General features: G+C 41.4%; 1 protein-coding gene across 1 annotated transcript; it reads left to right on the top strand.

Annotated features, from left to right (window-relative positions):
- The first annotated feature begins 555 nt into the window (after nt 1-555).
- On the top strand, nt 556-17,758 carry LOC129852934 (electron transfer flavoprotein subunit alpha, mitochondrial-like). Its single transcript, XM_055918532.1, has 12 exons — nt 556-710; nt 1,298-1,447; nt 1,903-1,984; nt 2,185-2,267; nt 3,135-3,234; nt 4,151-4,261; nt 4,453-4,554; nt 4,671-4,734; nt 4,895-4,982; nt 12,206-12,271; nt 14,017-14,076; nt 17,660-17,758. Exons 1-12 carry the CDS (start codon nt 672-674, stop codon nt 17,756-17,758), a joined length of 1,044 nt encoding a protein of 347 aa, XP_055774507.1. The 5' UTR covers nt 556-671.
- The last annotated feature ends 3,061 nt before the right edge of the window (nt 17,759-20,819 follow it).

Below are 20,819 nucleotides of genomic sequence, written 5' to 3'. Positions count from 1 at the left end.
ACCTGACACCATGTGAATCAGTCCATCCATCTACTCGAGAACAACAAGGACACCTACTGGAGGAACATTAGAAGTACAATTTTACTGCTTCATGCCAGGACAGGAGAGCAGCGCAGTGAGCCACTCTAGACTGGTACCTGCTTTTTAGTTATAAATCAAATAAAATGTATCCACAAAGTTTCTGTATTGAATTTGTTCTATTTCATATATCAAATTAATACAATGTAGGTAGGTTCCTTTCATTGTCTCGCAATTTTGGAGTATAGGGCTCTCATTATTTAATTCCAGATAATTCACAGGTTTATTTATGACCATTTGGTTGCCATATTTTACATTAGCCTGTATTTTTCCAATTAAATATAAAAGTTTATGTCTATGGATGGAATGGAATGCTTACATCATGTATTTTATAGCCTACAGTACATGCATTCTCAAATCCCTGGTCTTTTGCACTTTTAAAGGGCATTTGAATTCATAATGAAATTATTAGATAGGGCTATTCTCCGAGTTCACTGTTTAAAGTGAAAGAGACGCGGAGAGATCAGAGTACATTGTTCTCGCGAGATACAAGAGTGGAGAATTAACTGATGCCTCTCAGCTTTGTGTGTTTGTTTAGATCAAGACAAATAGCTAGCAAAAATGTAGCTGATTAGCTAGAAAACTAGCCAGTTATGTTTACAGCAATAAACAGAAGAAGTTTGGGACAATTGGTAAGTAAAACTCCAGTGTTGACAAATGCAGCAATTTCTTCTACCTTTTCAGATTGCCACCAACGTCTAGTTGGCTAGTCTGACTGAAGTCTGTCTGAGGTCAGTTGAGGACATGGCATGTCGACAACATACTTTCACTCTCATTTGCAACTGTACTGTTAACTACATACATTGAAACTATTAACCGGTATCGTGTCAGAGTAGAGCATGAAACTAATCCAGATTTTTGCCACATAACTAGCTACAGTACAGTGTGTCATCTGACTTGGGTTAAACTAAACTAGCAAGTGATTTCGTTATCTTGGAGGACAAAACACACAGTTGACCTGCCATGGCTATAGCCTTCCTTTTGGTTTTCGACAAACGTATTTCATATTGCCTTTATTCCCTGTCGTGCGTTTTATAATGACCATTGTACACACTACTGTTTACACTTAACTTGATAGAGCCAGTCTGATAATGTGCCCAAAGCCCTCTGTCGAGTTTATCATTCAAGACCAAAATAGTAGTTATTGACAATCAGAAATGTCTAAGTCTTCTTTTTAAAGCAGTTTCATAATGGAGATTGGTAGTGTTCTCTCCTGCAGCCCTGTCTGGCCCAGAGGTTTCAGAGTACTCTGGTAATAGCAGAGCACAACAACAACCAGCTCACACCCATCACGCTGAACGCCATTACTGCTGCCAGCAAGGTGGGAGGAGAGGTCACCTGCCTGGTGGTTGGAACCAACTGTGCCAAGGTAGGACTGTCACTACGGTGCACCACAGAGGTGGCAACCCCTCTTATCTGGAGAGCTACCAGTGTGCATACAACTTTTTTAATTTAACCTTTATTTTACCAGGTTGGTCTCATTGAGATTAAACATCTCTTTTGCATGAGAGACCTTTCCAAATTTTGCTCCAACCCTACACTAATGCACCTAATTTCAGCTAGGCTAATCCTAATTCTGGTGGGTAGAATCAGGTGTGTTTCAGGAAGGCTGGAGCAAAATCCTGCATACACCCAGCTCTGCTGGAGGAGGGTTGGCTACTCCTGCCCTAACAGCTGTTCAGTCACACATCAATGGAAGTTATGTTTTAATGTGGTATTTCGTACATATGTCACCCTTGTGCAGTACAATGTAGCTCTTTCATGATATACAGCTGGCTGATATGGTTAACTGTTTATTTCTGTGTTGGTTTCCTTCTTTAACAGGTTGCAGACCAGATCAGTAAAGTCCAGGGGGTCAAGAAGATTCTAGTGGCTCAACATGACTGCTACAAAGGACTGTTACCAGGTGATTTTTGGAAATGATGAAAGTCCCTTCATTCTGGGATGGGATATTTTTGTTATGTTCTGAGGTCTGTGTGGATATGCTTAGTTACAGATGTTTATTTACAGTTTATATGATATATACTGTTGGAATGATGGAATGCCATGATACTTCCTTTTGGTCTAAATATGTACTTTAACCCCGGTCCTCTTTTCTCCATACAGAGGAATTGACTCCTTTGATTCTTGCTACCCAGAAACAGTTCAACTTCACACACATCTATGCAGGAGCTTCTGCTTTTGGAAAGGTGAGTTACTGACTGTAACACAACAGTGTTCACATGTCTGCATTTCCCCCATATTAATAATAGCTATATAATGATCAAATCCTTCCTTATCATGGGAAATGTATTTTATTATGTATCCAGACATGCATGAATAATAGCGCATTTTATCATCATAGCAACATCTAGTTGATCTGATTTACCATTTTTAAACATTATGCTTTAATGCTTCTGAAAGTTGTTTTTTTCCTTCCAATTTTACCCAGTAAGTGTAGTACTACCCCTCAATTACTACCCCAGTAATCTGTCATTCTGCAATAGAACTGTCAACTTGCTGATCTAATGGTATTTCTATTGAATTAGGATGCATTAAACAATATCTTATGTATTGTAATCCAACTCATATTGACTGAGGCTGGGTTGTCTGGTCTCGATCTCCCCGAGTAGATGAATGTGCTTTAGATGATGCATCCTAATACTGTCTGGTATTTGATTTCATTATTTTACTAAAAACATCATCAGCAATCATTTGTCAAAGATTACTTTGAATTCCATTGTCCATCCTTGGGCTAAACTTCACACAGTTTTGTATTTGAGTCTCCGTAGCCCAAGCTAGTTTTATCCAACTCACAGAGGGAAGTTTGTATCCATCATGGTACTATAGCATTATTCACGTCATCTACTTTAAACTGTTTCCGTAGGGACACATTATTTGTAATAGTTTCAATTTTGTCTTTATTGTACCAAACTTTGCCAAGTCCTTAAAATGTTGAGAAACATTCCTATTTTAAAACATCAACCTCCTCATCACCTCTCTGTGTCCTGAGAGATCCACAGGGTGATATGGTTGAATTAAAGAATATCATCTCAATACTGTATTATGCTCAACAGAATCTCCTTCCCAGAGTGTCAGCCAAGCTGGATGTTGCAACTCTCTCTGACATCACCGAGGTCAAATCTCAAGACACCTTCGTTAGAACCATTTACGCTGGTGAGATTCCTGTTGTAATATCTTTTATAATTAACAACTATTCCATTGAGGTATAAAATGACCCCAAATATTTTGTAAGCACACTAATTATTATGCATTACAACATCGTTTCTTATCGCTGCAGGCCTGTTCTCAGCACAACCTATAATGCATACGTAAGCAGCAGAATAAATGATTGGATATATTTCAGTATTGGTGTAGTGCTCTGCTAATGGGCTGGGGTCAGGGGTTAAATGGAGATGATTGTTCTATATTCATTAGTAAAGTGATGAGGCTATAGTAGTTCATGTTGTTGTTGTTTCTGACCTCTTAATGACTACAGAGATCCACCCTAGTCATCCCAGCTGTCAGTCTGAAAGACTAAAAGCCTCCCTGAAGAAGAATAAGCTCAGATCATATTTTGATTGAGCACATTATAATCATAAAATATAGATGGGTCTGATTTAAAATTATCCACTTAAACTTTGGCAAGAGCCTGACTCTTCCTGGTTGGAAATTCAGTGGGGGGGTTTAACCATTTTGCTGCTGCATTTTTGACAGACAAAGGTCTTACACTTGGATGTTTTGGTGTTGTCAGACAGTCCAATTAGTAATTTACAATGCATATGCCAGGAACCGCCCTAGCTTCATACAATGCAAGTTCTTACAATGCAAATAATTACAATGCAAGTCTGTTCTTTCATGTTTTTAATTATTACTGTGAACATTTGTCATTGTATTTTATAGAATTGCCTGAATTGCATCGCATGTAAAACCCAAAAGCTTTATTAGATCCCCAAATTTTTATAAAACCTTTTTTCTTATATTGAGGGGTTTTGCTCTGAGAATATATCTCAATATATCCAAGCAAACACATTGTATGTGGTGTATAGTAGTGGTGTATAGTAGTGTATAGTATGTGTTGTCTTTGCTACAGGTAATGCCCTGGCCACAGTGAAGTGCAATGAGAAAGTCAAGGTGTTCACAGTGAGGGGAACTTCCTTTGAACCTGCTGCTGTGGAGGGAGGCAGTGCTGCTACTGAACAGGGTACAGTACTCTTCCATTACACGTTGACAACAGCACCACTCCGTAACCTTTTTCTGTCATCATAACAGATATTAATATTTTCAATACCTGATTATGGATGGAGAGCAGCATATTCAGATGCTAGTGTAAAGAATATATTGGACATTTAAATTGGCTGCGTTTTTTTGTTATGTCTGTCCATTCTGTTGCAGTTGCCTCACCCTCTCCTACGGGGATGTCAGAATGGCTTGAGCAGAGCCTGACCAAGAGCGATCGACCAGAGCTCACTAGTGCCAAAGTGGTGGTGTCCGGAGGTAAGGGCTTAGCTTTACACTGTCTGACTGCTTCAGCCAATGTGCCATTCACATTCCCTGGCCTCTCATTCTGTTAGGTCATTGTGACCAAACACTTGATTTCTTTGTCCCATTAGGACGAGGGCTGAAGAGCGGTGAGAACTTCAAACTGCTGTACAACCTCGCTGACAAAATGCAGGTATAAATAACGATGTGTGTGTACATCAGAGAGAAGGAGAGAGAGAATCTTTGAGATTGAGTGGGTGCATGTGTGAGGGACAGTGGAAAGAGTGAGGTCAGTTGTCTGTGTGTAACTGCGTGGTATGATCATGTGTATTAATAACCTGCTGTATGTTGTGAATGCAGTGGGGGCTTCAGGAGCTGCTGTGGATGCTGGCTACGTCCCCAATGACATGCAGGTTGGCCAGACTGGCAAGATTGTAGCACCTGTAAGTGATACAACACACACCCTTTTTTTGTCTCTGTTATTTCACTGTGTCACAGCAGAAACCTACGTACAGTATTTCTTAGTGAGCAACCTGACAAGAAAATAATAACAGAACTTTAATAAATTGTTTATGATTGTTTCAGTTTTTCAGCATCACACTATCACATTAAATGTTCTGTAAAATTATATTTTAATTGAGGTATTTTGGATTACAAATGTAATTATGTTTGGTCTTGTTGAATGATTTTAATTGAACTGTATGTGCACTTTTGCTGACCTTCATTAGCCTACAGTGCATTCGGAAAGTATTCAGATCCCTTGACTCTTTTCACATTTTGTTACATTACAGCCTTATTCTAAAATGGATTCAATTGTTTTGCCCCCCTCATCAATCTACACACAATACCCCAAAATGACAAATCAAAACAGGTTTTTAGACATTTTTGCAACTGTATATACACTACCGTTCAAAAGTTTGGGGTCACCTAGAAATGTCCATGTTTTTGAAAGAAAAGCACATTTTTTTGTCCATTAAAATAACATCAAATTGATCAGAAATACAGTGTAGACATTGTTAATGTTGTAAATGACTATTGTAGTTGGAAACGGCAGATTTTTTTATGGAATATCTACATAGACGTACAGAGGCCCATTTATCAGCAACCATCACTCCTGTGTTCCAATGACACGTTGTGTTAGCTAGTCCAAGTTTATCATTTTAAAAGGCTAATTGATCATTAGAAAACCCTTTTGCAATTATGTTAGCACAGCTGAAAACTGTTGTCCTGATTAAAGAAGCAATGCAACTGGCCTTCTTAAGACTAGTTGAGTATCTGGAGCATCAGCATTTGTGGGTTCGGTTACAGGCTCAAAATGCCCAGAAACAAAGAACTTTCTTCTGAAACTCGCCAGTCTATTCTTGATCTGAGAAATGAAGGCTATTCCATGCGAGAAATTGCGAAGAAACTGAAGATCTGGTACAACGCTGTGTACTTCTCCCTTCACAGAACAGCGCAAACTATCTCTAACCAGAATAGAAAGAGGAGGGGGAGGCCCCGGGGCACAACTGAGCAAGAGGACTGAGCAAGAGTACATTAGAGTGTCTAGTTTGAGAAACAAATGCCTCACAAGTCCTCAACTGACAGCTTCATTAAATAGTACCCGCAAAACACCAGTCTCAACGTCAACAGTGAAGAGGAGACTACGGGATGCTGTCCTTCTAGACAAGAGTTCCTCTGCCCAGTGTCTGTGTTTTTGCCCATCTTAATCTTTTATTTTTATTGGCCAGTCTGATATATGGCTTTTTCTTTGCAACTCTGCCTAGAAGGCCAGCATCCCGGAGTCACTTCTTCACTGTTGACGTTGAGACTGGTGTTTAGTGGGTACTATTTAATGAAGCTGCGATGGCGTGATGGTTGCTGATAATGGGCCTCTGTACGCCTATTCCATTAAAAATCTGCCGTTTCCAGCTACAATAGTCATTTACAACATTAACAATGTCTACACTGTATTTCTGATCAATTTGATGTAATTTTAATGGACAAAAAAATTTGCTTTTCTTTCAAAAACAAGAATTTCTAAGTGACCCCAAACTTTTGAATAGCGTATATAAAACATATTTTTAGAAATATCACATTTACTCAGTACTTTGTTGAAGCACTTTTGGCAGCGATTGCAGCGTCGAGTCTTCTTGGGTATGACGCTACAAGCTTGTCACACCTGTATTTGCGGAGTTTCTCTAGAGCAGGTTTTCATCAAGGATCTCTTTTGTACTTTGCTCCGGTATCTTTCCCTCGATCCTGACTAGTCTCCCAGTCCCTGACTCTGAAAAATTTCCCCACAGCATGATGCTGCCACCACCATGCTTCACCGTAGGGATGGTGCCAGATTTCCTCCAGACGTGACGCTTGGCATTCAGGCCAAATAGTTCAATCTTGGTTTCATCAGATCAGAGAATCTTCTTTTTCATGGTCTGAGAGTCTTTAGGTGCCTTTTGGAAAACTCCAAGCAGGCTGTCATGTGCCTTTTACTGAGGAGTGGATTCAGTCTGGCCACTCTACCATAAAGGCCTGATTGTTGGAGTGCTGCAGAGATAGTTGTCCTTCTGGAAAGTTCTCCCATCTCCACAGAGGAACTTTGCAGCTCTGTGAGAGTGACCATCAGGTTCTTGTTCACCTCCCTGACCAAGGCTCTTCTCCCCCGATTGCTCAGTTTGGCCGAGCGGCCAGTTCTAGGAAGAGTCTTGGTGGTTACAAGCTTCTTCAATTTAAGAATGATGGAAGCATTGTGTTCTTGGGGACCTTCAATGCTGCAGAAATGTTTTGGTATCCTTCCCCAGATCTGTGCCTTGACACAATCCTGTCTCGGAGCTCTACGGACAATTCCTTAAACCTCATGGCTTGGTTTTTGCTCTGACATGCACTGTCAACTGTGGGACCTTTATATAGACAGGTGTGTGCCTTTCCTAATCATGTCCAATCAATTGAATTTACAACAGGTGGACTCCAATCAAGTTGTAGAAACATCTCACAGATGATCAATGGAAACATGATGCACCTGAGCTCAATTTCGAGTCTTATAGCAAAGGGTTTGAATATTTATGTAAATAAGATATTTAATTTTTTAGAATTTTGCGAACATCTCTAAAAACCTGTTCGCTTTGTCATTATGTGGTATTGTGTGTAGATTGAGGATTTTTTTTATTTATTCCATTTTAGAATAAGTCTAACATAACAAAATGTGGAAAAAGTCAAGGGGTCTGAATACTTTCTGAATGCACTGTATTTTCTCGATCTTGATGCTCCAAAGGTGGCCTATCTATCTCCTACATTCAATTGTGTGTACAGTGTGTTAGTTAGCAGATGTGTGTGGATTGGGGTGTGTGTGTGTGCCAAGATTGCGGAGGCTGTGTATGTTTTGGCAAAGCCAACAAGCCACAAGACAGACCCCTCACAGCAAAGCGAATTAGCCTTAGTCGAGTTGCATATTCCGGTTTTCAGGAATACAGCTATTTTCAACCTAGCTTCCTTTTCCACTGAAAACCAAATGTGGGAACTCCGCTCAGGCGTATCTCGTATGCCTGCTACGTCAGGTTAAAGGGAATTAATACAGGCAAGCACACACTTGTTATCCGAAACAATACAAACAAAATCACAATGTGTGACAATACTCTGTATTGTGACATTATTTAATTATTTTAAATTGAATAAGCTTAAAAAGGCTAAATGGGTCATTTGGCTCGCGACAGGGATATCCCAGCTGTCATCAGACCCACATTAGGGCAGTCTGAAGCGGCTGTAATGTAGTTAATGGCTGATTTAAGGTCCTAAATGATTTACAAGTCCCATTAGGAAGGAGACTTAAGTGCTGTGAGTCCACCCTGCCCCTCAAAATGGACAACTCTGCCAATATTGTTGTACACAATGTAAACAGGAAACAATCACAGAAGGCTATGAAATGCAACATACTAAACCAGTAACCATTCATTGCTTGTGTATTGCAATTAATATTCAAAACAAATCAGGTCAATTGAAATATAATTGATGTAACCAAATGTAATAATATACTATTTACAGTAATATTATATATACAGTACCAGTCAAAAGTTTGGACTAACCTACTAATTTTCTTTATTTTTGCTTTTTTCTAGATTGTAGAATAATAGTGAAGACATCAAAACTATGAAATGACACATATGTAATAACCAAAAAAGTGTTAAACAAATCAAAATATATTTTATGTTTGAGATTCTTCAAAGTAGCTGCCCTTTGCCTTGATGGCAGCTTTGCACATTGGCTTTCTCTCAACCAGCTTCATGAAGTAGACACCTGGAATGCATTTCAATTAACAGGTGTGCCTTTTTAAAAGTTAATTTGTAGAATTTCTTTACTTCTTAATGCGTTTGAGCCAATCAGTTGTGACAAGGTAGGGGTGGTATACAGAGGATAGCCCTATTTGGTAAAATACCAAGTCCATATTATGGCAAGAACAGCTCAATTAAGCAAAGAGAAACAACAGTCCATCATTACTTTAAGACATGAAGGTCAGTCAGTGCAGTCACAAAAACCATCAAGCGCTATGATGAGACTGTCTCTCATGAGGACCACCACAGGGAAGGAAGACCCAGAGTTATCTCTGGATAAGTTCATTAGAGTTAACTGCACCTCAGATTGCAGCCCAAATAAATGCTTCACAGAGTTCAAGTAACAGACACATCTCAACATCAACTGTTCAGAGGAGACTGTGTGAATCAGGCATTCATTGCCAAATTACTGCAAAGAAACCACTACTAAAGGACACCAATAAGAAGAGACTTGCTTGGGCCAAAAAAAACGAGCAATGGACATTAGACCGGTGGAAATCTGTCCTTTGGTCTGATGAGTCCAAATTGGAGATTTTTGGTTCCAACCGCCGTGTCTTTGTGAGACGCAGAATAGATGAACGGATGATCTCTGCATGTGTGGTTGTCACCGTGATGCATGGAGGAGGTGGTGTGGGGGTGCTTTGCTGGTGACACTGTCAGTGATTTTATTTAGAATTCAAGGCACACTTAACCAGCATGGCTACCACAGTATTCTGCAGCGATACGCCATCCTATCTGGTTTGCACTTAGTCCCACTGTCATTTGTTTTTCAACAGGACAATGACCCAACACCTCCAGGCTGTGTAAGGGATATTTGACTAAGAAGGAGAGTGATGGAGTACTGCATCAGATGACCTATCCTCCACAATCACCTGACCTCAACCCAACTGAGATGGTTTGGGATGAGTTGGACCGCAGAGTGATGGAAAGGCAGCCAGCAAGTTCTAAGCATTTGTGGGAACTCCTTCAAGACTATTTAAAATGTTTTGGTTACTACATGATTCCATATGTGTTATTTCATAGTTTTGATGTCTTCAGTATTATTCTACAATGTAGAAAATAGTAAAAAATTAAGAAAACCCCCTAATTAAGTAGGTGTGTCTGCACTTTTGACTGGTACTGTATATATTTAAAGTTATAGGTATATTTTCTAAACAGTAAGCAGTGGATGGTATGTCAATCTCCATAATTCCATGTCAAGCCTTCAGAAACGCTCCAACCCCCCCCCCCCCCCCCCCCCCCCAAAGAAATCACATCTTTCCTCATGCCTGTCTGAGAGGGGAACCATGTTGTGGATTTATAATTTATCATTCTTCAGAGGTAATGCAGTATTCACATGATAATTAGGATACATTTTTGATTGTTGCCTGCGGGCATTTCTGCATTGTTGGCTTCAGGAACCTGGGCCATTATGACCTTATTAGTGTAACTGTCAGTGGCCTGTTTTAGTTTACACATGCGTTGTCGTGTATTTTATTATGAACTGCACTCATCAGGATAAAACTTATTAGTGGCTTTTACAAGACGCCGTGTCACTTAAATGAGGAGAGCAACACCTTCGCTTGACTCAATGTACCTGTCAAAACAACGCTGGCAAATTAATAACGTTTTTAATTACTGTATTCTTGTTAATTACTTATAAAGACTATGTATTTTACTTGAAATGGGATATGATAACAATTGATTAAAATAATGACATACAATTGTTTCAGGTTTTGTCATAAAGAACAAATAATGAAAGATTTTATAATATAAGGCTATTGTTAAGTGACAGCACTGTATAGGCATTGGTGGTTTCTGAATGATGCAGGTTGATATAGTCTTTACTTATGATTTTAGAGGACTGAAGTAATCATTTCAAGTGATAACTTTTATAATTTTCTCATTATCTACACAAGCTTTGTCACATGTAGGCCTACAGTACAAATATAACAAAATAAAGACTTCTAATGGGACCACTTTTACCCTTTTTTCATATGCTTTTCAAGGCATTGAATATCATAGATTCTTCTGTCAAACCAGTTATAGGACTCAGTCCTGAGATACCACTGAGCCAGTCTAACAGTATTTAGTGTTGTTAGCCAACCTGTTGTCCTTTGTTGTCTATTTGCACACAGCAGCATCCCGTGATCACCTGGTTGATTAACTCAGTTGTGTCACAATCTGGCTATGTGTACAGGAGCTTGTGTTCTCACACCTGAGGGGAGCTGTGCTGTGTGAACCACTGGGTTTCAGCATCACTTTGGGGGATTTTATTAACAGGCCAGCGGGTGCACCGAGTCCCTGCCCTGCTGCCACTGCTCACAGCAGCTGTGGAGAGACCAAACACCAGACAGGCAAGCAGAAGAGGAGGGAAAAACTGACCAAGCTTGGCAAAGCGTCTGGCCATTCTCCTCCTCTCCCTACATATACTTTAAAAACATCCAGGGCTAAATGACCCCCCCCCCCCCAGTATAGCAGTTTGTAGTGGGAAACTTTCAAAAAGCTGTTTATACCCAGCTGGGGACCTACTTGGAGGCTAACGGGGAGAAGCTTTTCTATTTTTTATTTTCTCTCTCCCAGTCTGGGGGGAAAAAAGGCCTCTGGATTGACAGTGCCTTTCATACTGTATTATCCGGCCTGGCTTTTAACTCCGGGAGAACTGTGTTCACAAATTGATGCTCTATCCCTCTGAGGATGCAGCTGAAACATTAAATCCTACTGAAATATTCATATGTGAGTGCATTTAGCTGAAAGCAATTGATGTGCTGCTCCCTGGAGAATGGATGGTAATGTTGCAGCCAGGGGCCAAGGCCCCCACACTCTGGCTGGCAGACACCCTAAAGGACCACACTGGTCAAAACCATTGAGATGTATGTTCAGGAATTGACTGCCTATCGGGTCAGAGTATGATGTAAAGGGTTCCAGGGGATTGGGGCTCAGTTTGTGGTTCTGGTGTTGGTCATTTATGGTCACAGCAACTTGGTTCACCAGACTACTGGTTAGGAGAGCATATCTCATATGGCTGTGGTCATAGGGATTCTCTGATGGCCATGCTGTGTATATCTGTGTGAAAACACGCATCATCTTTGCATTTTAAGTTGTTGAAAAGTAATGGTTAAATCAATAGTCTTACATATCATATTGTGTCCTAACCTTTTCATTTATTTGGTTGAGACTGATTTTTTTTCAAAATAGATTTTTTTGTTCTCCCTACAATAAACACTCTGTTTATTAAAACTTGAAAGCTGATTTATTTTATTTATTTATATATTATGTCTCTGTAGTATTATTGCAAAAATATACAATTTTTTGTTATACGAATTACATTTTTGATAATACATTATTATATACTGACTGGCCATTTTATGTTTTTTTTCCAGGAACTCTACATCGCAGTGGGCATCTCTGGAGCTATTCAGCACCTGGCTGGGATGAAGGACAGCAAGGTACAGCACACCACATCACACACATCAAACTAAGCAGTCTAAATAAGCTAGTGGTATTATTGTGGTATAGCTGTGTTATTACTTGTGGATAATACTTCTCATTTAAACAAATGTAAAAAGATTTGTTCTACTGATTTTCAAAAAAACGATTTGAGGATGCAAGATATTCTGAATTTTTCTAGTGCTCCAAACAAAATACAGAATATGTTTTATACAGCAAGAGGTTTTTGAAAATGTAACAATGTTTCCCTAAAGAAGTTGTGCTTTTTAAAACATTGTTTTTTGCTGATTATTGCTGTCGCAAGTCATGCATAAGTACATATAGTTATGGGGCTTGTGCGTCTGATTGCTAAATTAACTGTGGTGTCGATTATTTTATTCAAGTCTTCTGAGCTCTTTGTGATGTAGCGCCTTGTCACCAGGAGAGTGATAAATACGTCTCACCCTCATGTTTATCACAATTTCATGTAGCTAAGCTTATTCTACCGCCTTTTATGGAATTTGCACTAGTGATGGATTAACAAATAAAGATATACATACAGTAAAACAATGGGGATACTTATTAAATGTCATATTGATTTAAAATAAATTCTATTAATGTAAAAACATGTATTAATTAATAAAAAATATTTACAACTCTTTGAAACTGGCTGTCTCATTTTGAAGATAAAAAAACAATCATTTGTTATCTGAAAGTTATCTGAAAGTATAATGATCACCCATTCCAATAATCAGTCCAGTTAACACTGTTACTGTATAGGCGGATTTGAAAAAGCCAAAATTTACCTAATTAATAGTATTACAACAATTCACTCTTTGAGAATGTCTATATATGAGGAGGATTTGAATTAACTTGGTCAAAGTACTTTTTCTTATTTGCATTCCTCTTTTTTCGCTGTAGTTGACCCACTTTTACAACAAGTGGAAGGCAGAATACGTCTGTCCCTGGAAGAGAACTGTTTTATGTAAATGAAAAATGGAAAAACTCTTTCGTAGCCATGACAACAGTCTCCTGAGTGGATTTCTTCCACCAAGGCGAGCTATCTGCTCCGGGATCCCGTGCACTTAAGAAGTGTGTTTTAAAAGGGAACCTGAAGAAGCTTTTTAAAGAATGATGTATAATTTATTTGTATTTTCTCTCTTGCTTCGGAGCTTCTTAAGAGGAAAGTAGGGTGTCTTGTGTGGGATGTGTTCTGAATGTGTCAGACCACAGTATTATGTACTATTATGCAGCCATAGTCCCATATCTATTTGTTTTATATGAGATGTACTCTGCTTCTACGTATATCCAGCCACTTGATGTCATGGAGCTGTTTTCAATCACTTTCATCCACTTAAAAAAAAACACATTCATAAGTGACATCACTTAAGTGCAGCTAATTTGGGTTTGTATGTTTGCTGCTTTAACAAGCTATGCAATATGTCATGAAAGCATCGTGTATATATAACATGAGAGAGTAGTAAGGGATGGTAATACAACTTTATTTTGTTCTTTATTATTAATTTTAACTCAATTCTGATTCTCATCATAGTGACTGATATTGTCCTAATGCCGGATACTGACTCACTGCTTTAGGATGTGGATCAACAGTTTACATAGCAATGTATCTTTGTAATTTATGATTTAAGTGTTTGGTTTAGCCTCCATGTACAGTATGCATACCGCTTTGCATTTTCATTCAGAGGACAGGTTAGTACATGTACTGAGACGAACTGTGACACGTGTTTCAGTGTTTTATTTCTAGATAATCGTTGCCATCAACAAAGATCCTGCTGACTACGGTTTAGTGAAGGACCTCTTCAAGGTAAGACTGTCAATGATGACACGATTAGATATTGTAATATAAAAGGTGTGAAATGAATCCCTATATGGAGGTAGATATTTAGTTCATCTTAAGGAGTTGGACCTAGATCTTCAGCATTGGCTAAATGAAGTATTGTACACCACACCCTGTATAAGTTTAGTAAAGTGCTATGAGTGTTATCCAAGTTAACACTGATACACTGGATTTAACCTGTATGTTGCCCAGTATATCTAATTCATGACAGCATTTAAAGTGTCAGTGTTCATGTCCTTGATCTGGTTAGTCCTGATGGGTAAATTGTGGTGAGGAGTCTTGAGGGAAATATCCATCACACCCTCATGCCATCGTTACAGATCCCTGTCACACCCTGTCCATCTCTCCTTTAAGAGTCATTCTTCTAGTACCCTCAGGAGGATTTAAAATAGGTTTATTAACATGATGTGTATTTATGTTATTGTCACGGCCGTCGTTGAAGGAAGATCAAGGTGCAGCGTGGTGAGCGTACATAATCCTTTTATTTCGAAAAATTATGTCAACTAAACAACAAACGAAGAAAACAAACGTAAAGCTTACCACTAACAAAAGTGGTAAGCTTTGTGCCAATAAAAAAAGTCAACTACCCACAACGAAAGGAGGGAAAAAGGGCTACCTAAGTATGGTTCCCAATCAGAGACAACGATAGACAGCTGTCCCTGATTGAGAACCATACCTGGCCAAAACATAGAAATAAAGAAACATAGGAAACAAAACATAGAATGCCCACCCCAAATCACACCCTGACCAAACCAAATAAAGACATAAAAAGGCTCTCTAAGGTCAGGGCGTGACAGTTATATTAATAATATGGGCCTTATTCTACCAAAAGTGGTTTCCTGATAAAAGCAAACATAACATTGGTTTTGGCTGAATTAGGTCCTTAATTAGCTATAAATTATTATAAACTGGGTGGTTCAAGCCCTGAATGCTGATTAGCTGACAGCCATGGTATATCAGACCGTATTCCACATGTATTTTTACTACTCTATTTACATTGGTAACCAGTTTTATAATAGCAATAAGGCACCTCAGGGGTTTGTTGTATATGGCCAATATACCACGGCTAAGGGCTGTATCCAGGCACTCTGCATTGCGTCATGCTTAAGAACATCCCTTAGCCGTGGTATATTGGCCATATACCACACATATACCCTCGTGCCTTATTGCTTAAGTATACCATAGCAAAACACATTTGAAAAAAACGCAAGAAAGAGGTGATATCTCAGATTTCCTCCTCAGTTAATGACGCTGTAATAAGACACATCAACGACTGATCGACTAATTGTCACGATCGTCTTGCGGTGAGAGAGAGGACCAAGGCGCAGCGTGTGAAAAATACATTCTCTTTTATTAGAGATGAGAGAAACACGAAACGAACACTATTAACAAAAATAAACAAAACAACAAACGACCGTGAAGCTACAAACGTAAGTGCAATACACAAGCTACAAACGTTCTACATAGACAATTACCCACAAAACCCAATGCCTATGGCTGCCTTAAATATGGCTCTCAATCAGAGACAATGAACCACAGCTGCCTCTAATTGAGAACCAATCTAGGCAGCCATAGACATACAAACACCTAGACAAGACACTGACCCATTTAACATACAAACCCCTATACAATCCAAAAACACATACATTCCCCATGTCACACCCTGACCTAACTAAAATAATAAAGAAAACAAAGAATACTAAGGCCAGGGTGTGACAGTACCCCCCCCCCCCCCCAAAGGTGCGGACTCCGGCCGCAAAACCTAACACAGAAGGGGAGGGTCCCGGGGTGTGACCCCCACTCCACCATTGTCAATACCAGCTTTGGTGTCTCTGGTAGATCCTGGCTGACTGGCGGCTCTGGCAGATCATGGCTGGCGGTAGGCTCTGGCTGCTCATGGCTGGCGGTAGGCTCTGGCTGCTCATGGCTGGTGGTAGGCTCTGGCTGCTCATGGCTGGTGGTAGGCTCTGGCTGCTCATGGCTGGCTGGCGACTCTGGCTGCTCATGGCTGGCTGGCGACTCCGGCTGCTCATGGCTGGCTGGCGACTCCGGCTGCTCATGGCTGGCTGGCGACTCCGGCTGCTCATGGCTGGCTGGCGACTCCGGCTGCTCATGGCTGGCTGGCGACTCCGGCTGCTCATGGCTGGCTGGCGACTCCGGCTGCTCATGGCTGGCTGGCGACTCCGGCTGCTCATGGCTGGCTGGCGACTCCGACGGCTCGGGACAGACGGGCGGCTCCGACAGCTCGGGACAGACGGATGGCTCAGACGGCGCTGGGCAGACGGATGGCTCAGACGGCGCTGGGCAGACGGATGACTCAGACGGCGCTGGGCAGACGGATGGCTCAGACGGCGCTGGGCAGGCAGGCAGCTCAGACGGCTCTGGGCAGACGAGCAGTGCAGGCGGCGTTGGGCAGACGGCCGACTCTGACCTGCTGAGGCGCACAGTAGGCCTGGTGCGTGGTGCCGGAACTGGTGGTACCGGACTGGAGACACGCACCTCAAGGCTAGTGCGGGGAGCAGGAACAGGGCACACTGAATTCTCGAGGCGCACTATAGGCCTGGTGCGTGGTACCGGAACTGGTGGTACCGGGCTGAGGGCACGCACCTCAGGGCGAGTGCGGGGAGAAGGATCACTGTGTACAGGGCTCTGGAGACGCACAGGAGGCTTGGTGCGTGGTGCCGGAACTGGTGGTACCGGGCTGGGGACACGCACCTGAAGGCTAGTGCGGGGAGAAGGAACAGGGCATACTGGACCCTGGAGACGCACATTAGGCCTAGTGCGTGGTGCCGGCACTGGTGGTACCGGGCTGGGGACACGCATCTCAGGGCTAGTGCGGGGAGCAGCAACAGGACGCACAGGACTCTGGAGACGCACAGGAGGCTTGGTGCGTGGTGCCGGAACTGGTGGTACCGGGCTGGAGACACGCACCATAGGGCGAGTGCTTGGAGGAGGAACAGGGCTCTGGAGACACACTGGAAGCCTGGTGCGTGGTGTAGGCACTGGTGGTACTGGGCTGGGGTGGGGAGGTGGCGCCGGAAATACCGGCCCGTGCAGGCGTACTGGCTCCCTTGAGCACTGAGCCTGCCCAACCTTACCTGGTTGTATGCTCCCCGTAGCCCGACCAATGCGGGGAGGTGGAATAACCCGCACTGGGCTGTGTAGGCGAACCGGGGACACCATGCATTAGGCTGGTGCCATGTATGCCGGCCCGAGGAGACGCACTGGAGGCCAAATGCGTTGGGCCGGCTTCATGACATCCGGCTCAAAACTCAATCTAGCCCTGCCAGTGCGGGGAGGTGGAATAACCCGCACCGGGCTATGCACACGTACAGGAGACACCATGCGCTCTACCGCATAACACCGTGTCTGCCAGTACTTTCGCGCTCCACGGTAAGCTCGGGGAGTTGGCGCAGGTCTCCTACCTGACTTCGCCACACTCCCTTTAAGCCCCCCCCCCCCCAATAATTTTTTGGGGCTGACTCACAGCCTTCCTACCGCGTCGTCGTGCTGCCTCCATTCGCCGGTATCCCCCCTCGCTCTGTTCCAGAAAGTCCCAGGCGGGCTCCGGCATTCGCCCTGGGTAGATCGCCCACCTGTCGATCTCCTCCCACGTAGTATAGTCCAGATCCTGCTCCCATTGCCATAAATCCTGTGTATGTTCCTGCTGCCGCTTGACACGCTGCTTGGTCCCGTTACGGTGGGTAATTCTGTCACGATCGTCTTGCGGTGAGAGAGAGGACCAAGGCGCAGCGTGTGAAAAATACATTCTCTTTTATTAGAGAAGAGTGAAAAGACGAAACGAACACTATTAACAAAACCAAACAAAACAACAAACGACCGTGAAGCTACAAACGTAAGTGCAATACACAAGCTACAAACGTTCTACATAGACAATTACCCACAAAACCCAATGCCTATGGCTGCCTTAAATATGGCTCTCAATCAGAGACAATGAACCACAGCTGCCTCTAATTGAGAACTAATCTAGGCAGCCATAAACATACAAACACCTAGACAAGACACTGACCCATTTAACATACAAACCCCTATACCAAGGGTGTCAAACTCATTCCACGGAGGGCCTAGTGTCTGCAAGTTTTTGGTTTTTCCTTTCAATAAAGCCCTAGACAACCAGGTGTGGGGAGTTCCTAACTAATTAGTGATGTTAATTCATCAATCAAGTACAAGGGAGGAGCGAAAACCCGCAGACACTCGGCCCACCGTGGAATGAGTTTGACACCTGTGCCCTATACAATCCAAAAACACATACATTCCCCATGTCACACCCTGACCTAACTAAAATAATAAAGAAAACAAAGAATACTAAGGCCAGGGCGTGACACTAATGTTAATGCAATTAAACTGACTCCCTCTGAGCCTTTACTCAAACATTTCAATTATTAAGGGAAATGTCTAATGGTCACTGTTAATTCACTCTTCTTCTTCTCTAATTGTGACATTGAGGCACTTCCTGGTTCACTAGAGACCTCCCGCAAGCCATTTCCTGCCTGATCAGAGGCCCAGGCTGTCAGTTAGACGCTCATTAAAACTATTCCTGTGTAATAATGTCATTGTAAAAGCATTTTGTGACATCTGCTTATGTACAAGGGGTTCTATAAATGAGTTTGATTGATACAATGAATTGAATAGTTAGGTTTATCATTATAAATCATTAAAAGACACCTTCCATTTGCCGTTCAGTCTTAAACAATGGGGATTCATTAGCTTGGTGGTGCAGCCATCTATTTGACCTGTTTAAAGGCCATGTTAATGTCTGGTTTTCCCTCTCATACATTTGCACATTATTCAGTTGTTTAATCTCAGAAAGCAAAACTTCTAGAGACCTTGTGCCTTACTGAGTTGTGCCTTATTCAGTTACAATCCGTTAACTAGGTTTCTGGGATAAGCCTAAAATAACACTGAGTGAAAACATGTTTAAATGAATATGCAGTTGAGTTCTTACTCTCTCCGACTGTAAACATTTCTCTGAGTGCCTGAATGCAAACCTGGTAAATCAGTTATTGGGATTGATAGAATAGGAACCATTTGGAACTGTATATTATTCCACCTAATGAAAAAGCAGATGTACTGAATTATTGAACTGGTGAATGTATCAGTAGATAGTTCATGAGAGGACCTCCTGCTCAGAGAGTAACTTCCACTCCTCAACCTTAACAGGAACTAATACCACCTGATAGTTAAACTAAGGGGATTGCCTGGTGTTTCAGATTGATTCTGTGTTCCTCTTCTCGTATTCACTCCTAATTGACATGCTCAGGTAACTTTGGCAGGGCTCAACGCCACAGGGTTCCAGGCAGCACTTCTACCCTCTAGTTTAGGCATAAAGACGGAGGTGGCAGATCCAGATCCAGTGGCCAAGCTTTGCCACACACTTCAAGAGGGACCCTTTGTGAGAAGTGAAAGCCTAGTGGCTTTTTCCATTTGTTTGGCTGTGCCTCATCATTTATTAACCAGTGCCGTTGCGTGTGATCGGTCGGTGTAGGACTGTATGGAGGAGTGGGCCAAAATCCCTGCTGCAGTGTGTGCAAACCTGGTCAAGAACTACAGGAAACGTATGATCTCTGTAATTGCAAACAAAGGTTTCTGTACCGAATATTAAGTTCTGCTTTTCTGATGTATCAAATACTTATGTCATGCAATAAAATGCAAATGAATTACTTAAAAATCATACAATGTGATTTTCTGGATTTTTGTTTTAAATTCCGTCTCTCACAGTTGAAGTGTACATATGATAAAAATGACAGACCTCTACATGCTTTGTAAGTAGGAAAACCTGCAAAATCGGCAGTGTATCAAATACTTGTTCTCCCCACTGTATCACGGTGGATAATGGAAAGCTACAGTATCAGGATAATAGTGTTATATATCACGGTGGATAATGGAAAGCTACAGTATCAAGATAATAGTGTTATACATCACAGTGGATAATGGAAAGCTACAGTATCAGGATAATACAGTGTTATATCACGGTGGATAATAGTGTTATATATCACGGTGCATAATAGTGTTATATATCACGGTGGATAATGGAAAGCTACAGTATCAGGATAGTAGTGTTATATATCACGGTGGATAATGGAAAGCTACAGTATCAGGATAATAGTGTTATATATCACGGTGGATAATGGAAAGCTACAGTATCAGGATAATAGTGTTATATCACGGTGGATAATGGAAAGCTACAGTATCAGGATAATAGTGTTATATCACGGTGGATAATGGAAAGCTACAGTATCAGGATAATAGTGTTATATATCACAGTGGATAATGGAAAGCTACAGTATCAGGATAATAGTGTTATATAATCACGGGGGATAATGGAAAGCTACAGTATCAGGATAATACAGTGTTATATATCACGGTGGATAATGGAAAGCTACAGTATCAGGATAATAGTGTTATATATCACGGTGGATAATGGAAAGCTACAGTATCAGGATAATAGTGTTATATCACGGTGGATAATAGTGTTATATATCACAGTGGATAATCGAAAGCTACAGTATCAGGATAATAGTGTTATATAATCACGGGGGATAATGGAAAGCTACAGTATCAGGATAATACAGTGTTATATATCACGGTGGATAATGGAAAGCTACAGTATCAGGATAATAGTGTTATATATTACGGTGGATAATGGAAAGCTACAGTATCAGGATAATAGTGTTATATATCACGGTGGA

The sequence above is a fragment of the Salvelinus fontinalis genome, chromosome 4 (assembly GCF_029448725.1).
Source record: "Salvelinus fontinalis isolate EN_2023a chromosome 4, ASM2944872v1, whole genome shotgun sequence".
In the NCBI taxonomy this organism is placed as follows: Eukaryota; Metazoa; Chordata; class Actinopteri; order Salmoniformes; family Salmonidae; genus Salvelinus; species Salvelinus fontinalis.
The sequence above is the reverse complement of the archived record's forward strand: the minus strand, read 5'-3'. Positions and strand labels throughout refer to the sequence as shown.